Raw genomic sequence first — 12811 nt, forward strand, 5'->3', positions numbered from 1 at the left:
TTGAAAATTATGTCACGCACCATGCAAATTCAACTGCTAATATTATAATTAATAAAAACAATTTCTAAAGCAATTATTTGAAAAGTAGTCAGAAGTCTCTTCCAAAATTTCATTAGAGGTATCCATTCCCATGGACTCACAGTCTATCAGAACATAGTGTACATGTGATTGTATCTAACTCTCTGAATCTGTATACCTTAAAGAATTATCACCTCCAACAATATCAATAAGCTCCATTTTATCTCTGAATATTATTGGAGTTCAATTATGAAGAAAAAAGTTTCAACATCTAATAACACTTTTATGACTCACCTGGGTTCCTTCCCAAATACACTCTCAATACCATGGTAAAAGAGGAATAAAATGCAATATAGCATGATGAACCTGAATCTCCCTGAGTTTTGTTCTCCATTCTAAACTCACTTGATTTTACTAAAATGTCAAATAAATCTAAAGTGTTTACAATAAACATTACATCAAGGGTAACCCTTACTTAACTGACAGTAAAAAAAACACTTTACTTCTAGAAAGGAAGTTCTTGTTGCAATAACTATCTTTTTCAAATAGAAAAGAAACAAGAACATAAATACTAAGATTACAAAAACAAAGTTAGTAAATGGAATGGTATGTGGCACTGGGCCCAGATACTTTAGTAGGCATAGACACTTGAGATATATTTACATGATGGCTCAACGTATTTAAATTCAAGAATTACCCAACATGTGGCTAGCAAACTTTACCCAATGCTAAAGACATGCTGTGATAGTAAAACCAGGCTGCCTTCTCTACAACTTTCATTTTTCTAGTAGCATTTACACTGTTTTAAAGCTTAGACATTAAAAAAGTCTTAGAAATATTAGATTCTTACAAACACTACTTTTCTAACATCTATTACATTTTTTCAGATAAAAGCAATCAAATCCAAATATTGTTTTTTACTTTAGTGTCTTTTACTAATCACTTCTTTACAACAGCCAAACATTAAACATAAGACTCTAAGAATAGGTCATTTGTTTCCCAGCAGATGGAATATACTTATGGTTATGCTCATCTGACACCAAACATCCTCTATAACTCGCAATCCTATATAACAACTGCGGATTTTTTCCCCTCACGTCCTTATCAACATAATTTTTGAAAATGTATTAAGTAATGTAAAATGAAAATTTTTTATTTGCATTGCACTTTTGGTGGTAAAAGATATAGAATTAATCATAACAAAATTTCCTAAAATAAAATTTATAGGTCCTATAATATGTATTATAATAACATTTTGTCAAATACCAAAATAAATTGCTGCAGTGTATTCAATTATATTTTATAAAAAAGCAAATATGTACATAAATAATACAGAATATATGCCAATTTATTTATTTATTTTTTTGAAATGGAGTTTCGCTCTTGTTGCCCAGGCTGGAGTGTAATGGCGCGATCTTGGCTTATCGCAACCTCTGCCTCCTGGGTTCAAGTGATTCTCCTGCCTCAGCCTCCCAAGTAGCTGGGATTGCAGGCATGCACCACCACGCCTGGCTAATTTTTTGTATTTTTAGTAGATATGGGGTTTCTCCATGTTAGTCAGGTTGGTCTCGAACTCTTGACCTCAAGGTGATCCACCTGCCTCGGCCTCCCAAAGTGCTGGGATTACAGGCATGAGCCACCACACTCAGCCTCCAATTTATAATAGTAATGTACTTTTAGAGATAATTAAAATGATCATTTCCATTTGTAGACAGAGGGGTCAAAGACTAAGGTATTACAAATTCTTCAGAGAAAAGTCTTCAGTGAGAGCTTCTCCTAAAACATTAGCATTTGTGATGACTGATTCTCTTACTTCAAAAAGTGAACTGCAGCTGGGTATGGTGGCTCACGCCTGTAATCACAACACTTAGGGAGACCAAGGAAAGAGGATCACTTGAGGCCAGGAGTTGGAGACCAGCCTGGGCAACATAGTGAGACCTCATCTCTACAAAAAAATTTCAAAAATAAAATTAGTTGGGCATGGTAGTGCGTGCCTACAGTCCCAGCTACTTGGGAGGCTGAGGTGAGAGGACCACTTGAGCACAGGAGGTTAAGGCTGCAGTGAGCCGTGACTGTGCCACCATACTCAAGCCTGGGGCAACAGGGTAAAAGCCTGTCTCAAAAAGAGAAAAGAGTGAATTGCTAAGCCTTCTTGTCGATTTCAAAGAGTTCAGGACATTGACGAAAAAAGAAGTTGGAAGACTCACACTTCCTGATTTTAAACTTAGTAAAAGGTTAGAGTGATTAAATCAGTATAGTATTGAAAGAAAAAAAGAATCAGACACATAAATAAATGGAACAGACAAGAAAATCTAGAGATAGATTGACACAAACAGTGAACTGATTTTTGATAAAGGTGCAAGGGCAATTCAATAAAGGACAGTGATTTCAATAAATGTTACTGGAATGGACATGAATGCGCAAAAAAAAAAAAAAATGACCTTAATCCATACCTCACACCTTTACAGAAACTAACTCAAAATTGATCATAGACCTAGATGTAAAACCTAAAACTATAAAACATATAGGGAAAAAATGGAGAAAATCTTGGTGCCTATAATCTTAGGCAAAGAGTTCTTACATGTAACATGAAAGTATAATCCATAAAAAAATTGATAAATGGGTCATAAAAATTTGAAACATTTGCTTTGCAAAAGTACTGCTAAGAGAATAGTAGAAAACATTTACAAATCACGTATCTGAAAAATGACTTGAACCTCCGGTATGTAAATAACTCAAAATTTGATGATAAGAAAACACACAATCCAATTAAAAACTGAGCAAAATATCTGAACATATAATTCCCCAAAAAAGATATACAGATAGCAAGTAAACACATAAATCAATGATTAATTTATTAGGCAGTAGGGAAAATGTAAATCAAAATCACAACGACATGGCATTACACCCTATTATAATGGCTAAAATTCAAAAGAAAAAAATGATGAAGCCATACGTTGGCACAGGTGCAGAGCAAATCAAAATCTCTTACACTGCTAGTGAGAGTGCAAAATGATATAGTCACTTGGAAAAACAATTTAATAGTTGCTTAAGTTACACTTACCATATAACCATATAAATATACACTTACCATATAATCTAGAAATCAAACTCCTAAGCATTTACCCAAGAGAAATGAAAATTTATGATCACACAAAAACCTTTCCATGGATGTTTAAAGCATCTTTACTTATAATTGCCAAAAAAATAAAAGCAATGCAAAGGCCCATCAGCAAGTATTTGGATAAAATTTTACAGCCACACAATGGGACATTATTCAGCAGTAAAAGGGAGTGAACTACTGATACATGCAACAATGTGACTGAATCTCAAATATATTTTGCTAAGTGAAAGTAACCAGACCCAAAAGGCTATATACTGTATGAGTCCATTTATATGACATTCTGGAGAGGGCAAAACTATACAGATGGACAAGTCTGTGGTTTCTAAATATGGCCAACTGTTTTTTCACAAAGGTACCAAGGCTATTCAGCTAGGAAAGTGCTGAACAAGTGATGTGGGAACAATAAATGAAGAGGGAAAAAATGAAACTCTACCTTACATCACACATAAACATTAATTTGAGAAGGAACACAAACTTAGACGTAAAAGCCAAAACTATGAAACTTCTAGAAGAAACAAGAGATTACCTTCCCAACCTTGAAGTAAAGAAAAATCATTTCACATATATAAATAAACAGCCAAAAGAGAAAAAGATTTATACGTTGGACTTCATCAAAATTTTAAAACTTACGATCATCAAAAGAAACACTGAAAAGGCAAGCAAGAGATTCAGAGAAAATATTGTGATGCATATACACGACAAAGGATATGTATCCAGGATATATAAAGAACTCTTAGAAATCAATAATAAAAACACAAACATCTCTATTTTTTAAATGAGAAAACAGCAGAAGAGACACTTTACAAATGAAGATATGTGAATAGCCAATAAGTATATGAAAGGTGCCCAGCATCATGAATCACCAAAAAAAATGCAACTTTAAACCACAATGAAATTCCATTTTAAAACCACTATAATGACTAAAATTTAAAAGACTGACAATACCAAGTGCTGCAGGGGATGTAGAACAATGGAAACTTACATATGTTGCTGGTGGGAATAAAAAATGACACAAGCATTTTTTAGAAACTTTTGACAGCTTCTTATGAATGCACATATATCCCATGACCTGGCAACTACACTTTAGTAATTAAGCAAGAGAAGTAAAACCATATGTTGACAAAAGACTTGTACAATAATGTTTGTGGCAATTTTATTTACAATATGTAAAAAACAGAAACAACTCAAATATCCATCAACCCACAATCCATCACATAGAGGTGCTGTGATAAAATGGAATGCTAGGCCGGGCACGGTGGCTCATGCTTGTAATCCCAGCACTTTGGGAGGCCGAGGCAGGTGGATCACGAGGTCAGGAGATCGAGACCACGGTGAAACCCTGTCTCTACTAAAAATACAAAAAAATTAGCTGGGCGTGGTGGCGGGCGCCTGTAGTCCCAGCTATTCGGAGAGGCTGAGGCAGGAGACTGGCGTGAACCCGGGAGGTGGGGCTTGCAGTGAGCCGAGATTGCACCACTGCACTCCAGCCTGGGTGACAGAGCGAGACTCCGTCTCAAAAAAAAAAAAAAAAAAAAGGAATGCTAGTGACCATAAAGAAGAATGAAGTACTGATTCACACAACATAAATAAATGACATTATGCTCAGAACATTAATATTGAGTGAAATTAGTCAATCACCAGACTACTGAATGATTCCACTTACATGAAATTCAAGAACAGGTGAAAACTAATCTACGATGACAGGCATCAGAACAATGGTTGCCTATGAGGCATAAAACTGACTGGAAGAGAGAACACGAGAACACTCTAGGGTAATGAAAATGTTTGAAGTCTTAAATGGGGTAATGATCACATGGGTGTTTATGTTGATCAAAACATCAAACTGTAGTTACCACAGTCGAGGAAAGAGATGGACAGAGGTAGGTTAAAGGGTACAATTATACAGTTAGATAGAAGGAATAAGGTCTAGTGTTCAAAAGCACAGTAAGGTGACTTTATTAACAACAATATATTGTGTATTTCACAACAGCAAGAAGAGAAGATTTGAAATGTTCCCAACACAAAGAAATGATAAATGCTCAAGGTGATAGATATCTTACTCTGGCTTGAGCATTACACATTCTATGCATGTATCAAAATATCACATGTACCCCATAAATATGTACAAATATTACATATCAAATACTTTTTAAAAACATCAAATTATACACTTAAGATCTGTGCATGTCACTGTATATCAATCCTACCTCTACAAAATTAAATAAATTGTTTAGCTCTTTTACTTCAATATTAGAAAATGCAGAGCATATAATATAGCAGTCTGCATACAATGAAAAAATTAGTACTTTTCGATGGCACATTTGTTGATTCATTCAAATTCATATAGAAAGGCGTAAGTTCATATAGGACCTTTAAATTTGGGGATACACAATGGCCTGATTTAATATAATAATAACAATTTTATTTATATATGTGTGTGTATATATATTTATATAGTTTGATTATTTTTAATTAGACTTGCCAATATAAGCATGAATGGATCAAATAAAGAGGTTAAATACCAAATCAACCATGGGAAGAATATACAACCTTCTGGTTCCTATGTATCCTAACTTAGGAACAAAAGTGACCTATTAATAAATTCAATGCCAAAAAAGTATAGCCTATCATCATGTTATTCCTGATTAGGTAAAGATGATAGTTAACAATATAAATAATGTTGATGATAATTTGTGTAGAAAAAACACATGGTTATGTTAACAACCTATAACTTCTACTCTCAATCAAGATATAATACATAATACAACTCATAGTGAATTACTTTTGCTACATGGCCTACAACTATAACCTAGTTCTTATATAATATCAGCAGGCATAAGAGATTTTAACCCCAAATAAATTTAAATGATGGTTCACATAGGAACCTCCACAAATGGAGTAAACCAGATAAAGGAATACCTACACTAAAACTGACAATATATTACCAAACACTTTACTCTTTTATTTTAAAAATAAATAAAGGAAATATAATTTTAGCATTTAATTAACTGATCAATGCATTTTGGGACATTTTAATCAGAAACCCATATATTTCCAAACTTACATGAAAGACAATCCTTAATATACACACCCATACACACACACATATGTGTATCTAAACATATGTATGTGCATCTAAACAAGTTCTATGAAGTTCTTAAGAAGTTGAAACTGATTTAGCACTGCTACCGAAAAAAAAAAAAGTTTCTAATGGTTACACTGAGTAACCCATTTTTTAAAGCTCTTTGTAAAGGTGGCATACCTGTGCCCTCTTCTGCACCTCCAGGAGGAGTTCAGAATACTGCAGCTCTAGTTCCTTCTTTTGTTTGTGCCAGCAGCTCTCTTGGGCTTTGATCTGTTCTGCCACTTTGGTAAAGGTGTCTTCCTGAGTCTGCTGAAGCTCTCTCATCGTGTCAGACTTGTTTTTACAGATATACTCTAGATGGCTTATCTATACGGGGAGATGCAACAGAGAAGGAAATATGCTCACAAGCTATTTCTTTGTGTCATCTGCCCCAATAAAACACCCAAAATGTCCTAATATATTTTATTCCTTAAGATCATATAAAAATTTTAACATAAAATGTAAATAAAGAAATTTAAAAAAAGAAAATAGCAGTGTAAACCGCCATACAGTTAGCAGAAAATTGTGTTACTTGTATACTTAGATGGCAAATTTTTCATCTTCTCTTTCTAATGAAGTTACCTATTCTATAATTAATTTGATTGAGATTAAGAAAGATACTGTTACTTCTGGAACCAAGGCTCAAGCTATTCAAATATCTCAACGGGAAAGAAAGTAAATAAGATTTAAAAATCTGCAAACAGTTTACATGAAATAAAGCAGAATATTCTAACCATTTTTTGTTTCACATTCAAACTCTGGAAAGAAAATCCTCATTTTCTAAAATGTATGACTATTACGGATGTTTTGAAACAATGAAAACTATTAAAAATATAACACAATCTCATAGGGTTAAAACACATTCATTTTAATTATCTTTAATTTTCAAATCCATTATGTACACATTCACAATCAAGAATAGCATCTGTGCCTCTCACAATTTATTCCCTCATTTCTTAGCCCTACATCTCAGTGTCTATGGTTGTGTTTGTCAATAGGACCAAGATAAAATGCTCAATAATAAAAAATATCACCCTGAAATTAGGTCAATACGCTGTTTTATTACTTCAACAGAATTTTTTTTTAACTTACGGGACAGTTTTTCTCTTCTTGTCCCTTAAGAGCAAATGTCATTGCAACTAAGACCTGGAAACTAAACCACATAAACACAGTACTGACCAGTTCAATAGACCCAGGATAAGAACCAATGTGTCTTTAATGGTGGCATATGCTGATCTGCTAAGCCACTGTAATTTTCTATGACCAAAAGCAGGTTTTTAAACATTTGTTGGAGACTGATTTCCTAGACTCGTGAGATAGTAATGTTACCATAAAGGTCTACTATATTCTCCTATAAAATACACTTTTTGCAGTCTAAAGCATGGAATGAGTTTTCTAATATATACTTTGTTGTATTTCGAGAAGCAAATCATAAGCATATAATTTAAAACGTTTAAGCTTTTAAAAATAACACCTTATATTTCCAAGCAAAGAATTTTAAGATCATGTTTTTGAATAACTATATCCTGTTTCTATTTTATGCTAACATAAAGAGTTGGTTTATTAATGTAAATGACTAAGTTCTTTGAATTGCTTCATCAGTAAGATTAATTTATTTTCTTTTAATTAGGTCCCTGTGGCTAATACTGGCTAGTAGTATTAGCATGTCCTGCTCAGAAAGTGGAGCTTAGAGACTTCATACAGACTTCAGTCACATTTACATGCCCACAGCAATGGCATCAAACTGAGTTGTAGACAAGCCATAATTAATGGTATTGAATTATTAACATCCAAATTCTTTTTGAAATAAGATGAATGTCAGCCCCTCTTAATGATACTATGATGTGGACAAATGTCACTGAATTTAATAGAGGTATCTGGTGCCTGAGGACAGTTACCTTCTCATTAGCCCTGTTGAGGTCTGCAATCAGGGCATCAACATTCTCCTGTAAGACTGCACAAAGCTCAGACCAAGAGAATTTATCCAGCATGCCTTCTGGTTGTTTCATGAGCACACAGCCTGCTACCAAGTGCTGATACAAGGTGTGAAGGAAGGTTAGCTTCTCCTGCAGGAAAAAGAAAAAAAAAGAAAAATTAATTGCTGTATATAAACATTGTAAGAAGTAAAATACATAATACTAATGGTGAAGAGTTAATCTCAAAAACCTGAAAAGGAATTACAATACTCAAGTCTCAGAATATTTTAATGACTTTTTCTGTATTCAAAACTAAGCACCAGATAAAACATTTGGAATTGCTTACACTTGGTATTCAAAATCAAAATCTGAAGTCTGGAAGCCAGAAGACCAAGATTCATCCCCAGCTCTGCTATGATGGAGGTTGTGATTTGAGTAAACATCTGCTCAGGCCTTAGTTTCCTTAGCTATCACACGAAGCATATGGATTGGACTCATTGTTTATAAGCCTATCTAACTGTAACTCAGTATAGTAATTCTACAATTTAATAGTTACATTTGCCAAAATAGATACTACTTGTCAAAAAACAATACAGAAAAAAAGTGTCATTCAACTCTGATGAAAAAAAGTTATACCAATATCTGTACTTTACATGGACACAATTACTCAGCTTTCTTCTTCCTCCAGAGATTCCAGTTTACTTACTACTTATAGGAAATCTATCCCATGCCCCTTAGGCAAAGCAGATAGTGATACGAAAGATATGGAAGATGGGCTCATTTGCTTTCCCCACTTATAAGTTCATATAGTATTTGGCACACTGGGTATTTGTAGGTGTTTAAATATTATAAAGTAACAGCAAAAAAAATGGATATAGCTGCTCAAGACATACTTTCAAAAAAGTCCAATTAGAAATATGTTTTTTAAAAGTCCTTTAAAATTATATTACCACTTCAGTAATTAAACTATCCATTGCTGAATGACTTAGAAACACTATGCTGCAGAATTCATATAAAGCAGATCACATTTGAACACGAGCAGGGTTTACTTACTATAATGTCAAATAGCTCTCTTTATAAGGTGTTTCATCTGTAAAGTCCCAAAGCATGGAACTCTAAGACAAGGTAATTGTAAAGCTGCAAAATGAATATTTTTATTTTATGTAGATAAAATAAGTTCCCTCAAGATTTTTTAATAGATCAGCAGGAAGAAAACTTTTAAAAGAGACAAATTTAAAAAGAAAAATTTAGAAAGTCTATTATAGATTTTTTAAAAACTGAATATAGCATATGTAAAAGTTTTATAATTAGAAATTATAGAGAACATTTTCTTACAAATATCAAAATGTAAATCTTTAGTTCACTACGTATGCCACCTTACTTTTTTTCCAAATGCAATAATTTAAAAATCAAAAAATTTGAAAATGTAGTTACAACAACAAATTTAAGAAATCAGATTTTTTCCACAAATATGCTATGCCTTTTCATAAGCAGTTAATGATGACTTTTGCATTATTTAACTAGGTCAAAATGTTTTAAAGTCTTATGAAATATAACTTAACAAATACATAAAAATCTTCCTCCTGTGTTTTGCCTACTGATCATGTTTGTTCTCAAGGAAGTTCATCCTCAAGGATAATTCATTGTGTCGCTATTATGTCCTTTTTGCTTGGGCTGTGATAAACCAAGCATGATAATCATCCATTTGGCATGAAAAGAGACTCCAAAATCCAAAATCAATTCACACATGTTGAACCCAACCACAGCGCTGTAGACATGCTGACTTTACAATACAGTCAGGCTTCTAGTTTCCTTTACTTTAATCATTATCTGATGTGTAGAGCAATTCCAACCCCTTCATGTGGACACAATTTAAATCCCAGACTGTAAAAAGAGTGGAAAGAATGTTTCCTTTTTACTCTCTTGGCATTCATGTTCATATTTGTTGGAGTAATGAACTCAATATGCAGGATGACTTAGATAAACCAGTTCCACTAGCTAGACTAGCTCTATAATCCACAGGGTAAAAAGAACTAGAAGATAATTCCACTCACAGAGGCTTAAACAAAATATGAAATTTGTGTCATAATATTTTTATAAGTCATTAATAAACACAAATGGATAGGCAACTCTCCAGAGTGTCTAAATGAAAAGTTTTAATTTTATGGGACTTTTATTTTTCTAAATTTTTATTAACATCCTATAATTATACAGAGTAAGGAGGCTATCTGTTAAAGTAGATATTATTACTATTTTACAAACAAGGAAACTAGGCCAGGCACAGTGGCTCAGGCCTGTAATCCCAGTACTTTAGGAGGCCAAGGTGAGCAGATCACCTGAGGTCAGGAGTTGGAGACCAGCCTGGCCAACATGGTGAAACCTCATCTCTACTAAAAATACAAAAATTAGTTGGGCATGGTGGTGGACACCTGTAATCCCAGCTACTCAGGAGGCTGGGGCAGGAGAATCGCTTGAACCTGGGAAGTGGAGGTTGCAATGAGCCCAGATCGCGCCACTGCACTCCAGCCTGGGCAACAGAGTAAGATTTTGTCGCAAAAAAGAAAAAAAATAAATAAGGAAACTAAGATGTGGAGAGGCTAAGCTGTATAGCTTGTCCACAGCCACATCATTTATAAACAGAAGTATCAGCATCCAAGTTCAGGTCTATCTGATTATAAAATACTTATTCTTTCCACCATCAATCTACCAAGCTACTGAAATAAAAAATAATTTTGTCATTGGCAAACAGGAACCTTGAAAAGACTGTTAGGGGCATAGTTACTCGAGTTACAATGTTCTAAAAGTCAAAAAAGATAGTTGTACAAATGATAATCAAAAAAATCAGTTGTGCAAGTTATAGTACTTCTCTCACAAAAGAGAATGACACAAGAGTAATGGAGTGATTTTGCAGGTGTCACAAACATTTCAAAATACTCTGCTCAGAACAATTTTCTTAATTAAATACAAGTAAAAAATAGTCACTTGATGTATAACACTGAGATGAGTGAAAGGCCCTTCCTGACAGTCATTGAGTCTCAGTTAATACCTCTGCATCCTTATGGAAAGCCTGGGAAAGCTTCTGCAGTTCACTTTCAGACTGGGCTGCCTGAGCCTTTTCTTTCTCCCAACAGTGCAGCACATTTTGTAGTTCCACTTTTAAAGTGCTTATTAAAGCCTCTCGGTCTGCACATTTAGTGCGTAAATGACTTAACTCTTTATTAACATCAGCCAGTTTATCCTGAAGTTCCTGTCATAGATACCAAATAAAGAGATTGTAGAAAGGCCAGCCAACAAGGGGTGAGGGGACACTAGTATAAAATACATATTGAAAATTTTCAAAGCTTTAAAATGAAAGAATCACAAAGGCAGGCAAGCATTTGTTTACATTAAAATATGTTACTGAATGTATTTTCTAAATATAATATCCTAGCTCAAAAATTAGAACATTTGTTATGTTTAAACATTGACATAAAATGTTAATATGATGGCTTATTCCAAAAAGTTCTTTCAAGGGAGTTTCCTTTCAACCTATTTTTTTAAAACAACGTTGTAGTTCAAAAATTTTTAAATATTTTAAAATAAATATCTTACATTTAATATAAGAACATTTACTTTCCAATGACATCCCAACCACTTATAGAAATCTCAAATATGTGGCACAAAATTCTGCTGAACTGTTTATTCCTTAAACCTAACAAATTCTTTTGAAGTGTGTCCATGACAAACCCAACATGAAACAACATAATAAAATTCCAGCAATACTGGGAAACTTCTGAGAGTTGACTCAGTATAATTTTGCAAAGATGTAGTACATAAAACCAGCACAGAAACTAAAATAAACTATAGTCCTGGGCCTTAGCCAGGTGTGGTCTCAGCCCATTAACAGACATGATGTACTGAAAACAATGGCTCCACCCTAAAATGATGAAAACAGACTCCAAATACGATGTGCTTATGTAAAATATGTTTTATATGTACCTAAGGCTGGATATTTCATCTTAAATAATTATTTGACCCTCATAAGGTATTATAATTAAATCTGGGAAACAAATTTTCCTTTAACCAAAACAATTTCCAATCAAGTTTTAATTTTTTAAATGAAAAAACCATTCTTGTTACTCTTAATCAACAAGAAAAAATTAAAATTCTATCCAAACATAGTTTAAAAAATAGAAATACATATTTTCAGGTACCTCAATATCTCTACTTTAAAATATTCCCTAGATAACTATATTTGTTTCTTAATACAAAAGGTAAAAGTTATTCTAAATATACCTTTATATTTTTAGTGTGAGAGTCTACCTTCTGTTTCGTAGAATCAAGTTCATTACATGCCTTTTCCTTAGCAGCATTCATACTGTTTAGCTGATAAAAGAAAATGTAAGTAACTTTTTTACATTTTTCAAGGATGGGTAACTCAAAAGTTAATCTTTAAGTGCTTTTTATGCAATTACTTAAATACAAATTTTTCAATAGTAATTAAGAGTCTTTAAAAAATTATTTCTTTTGGTTAAATGCTATATAGCTTCTGTCACAAGTTCATGTGGCTAAAAAGAAAACATTCAAGCTTAAAATATCACTTATGTTACTGTATTTTTACCACACGTCCAGATAAAGGATTTCATTCTT

The 12811-nt window shown here is 33.3% G+C and overlaps 1 protein-coding gene across 50 annotated transcripts in view; it reads right to left on the reverse strand.

Annotated features, from left to right (window-relative positions):
- CCDC171 (coiled-coil domain containing 171) overlaps positions 1 to 12811 on the reverse strand; it is a 416355-nt gene that overhangs the window by 219614 nt on the left and 183930 nt on the right. For 29 of the 50 annotated variants that reach the window (XR_010113576.1, XM_063609154.1, XM_063609129.1 and 26 more), the window contains 4 exons: positions 12458 to 12547; positions 11229 to 11429; positions 8165 to 8332; positions 6405 to 6593 (listed from right to left, as the gene is read on the reverse strand). Coding sequence is in view for 49 of the 50 variants with exons in the window: in XM_063609154.1 (XP_063465224.1) it covers positions 6405 to 6593; positions 8165 to 8332; positions 11229 to 11429; positions 12458 to 12547 (648 nt within the window). In the remaining variant the exon portion in view is untranslated. The remainder of the gene's footprint in view (positions 1 to 6404; positions 6594 to 8164; positions 8333 to 11228; positions 11430 to 12457; positions 12548 to 12811) is intronic. The other 21 variants (XM_063609151.1, XM_063609160.1, XM_063609140.1 and 18 more) reach the window with 2 other exon arrangements.

The sequence above is a fragment of the Symphalangus syndactylus genome, chromosome 9, assembly GCF_028878055.3.
Source record: "Symphalangus syndactylus isolate Jambi chromosome 9, NHGRI_mSymSyn1-v2.1_pri, whole genome shotgun sequence".
NCBI classification, from domain to species: Eukaryota; Metazoa; Chordata; class Mammalia; order Primates; family Hylobatidae; genus Symphalangus; species Symphalangus syndactylus.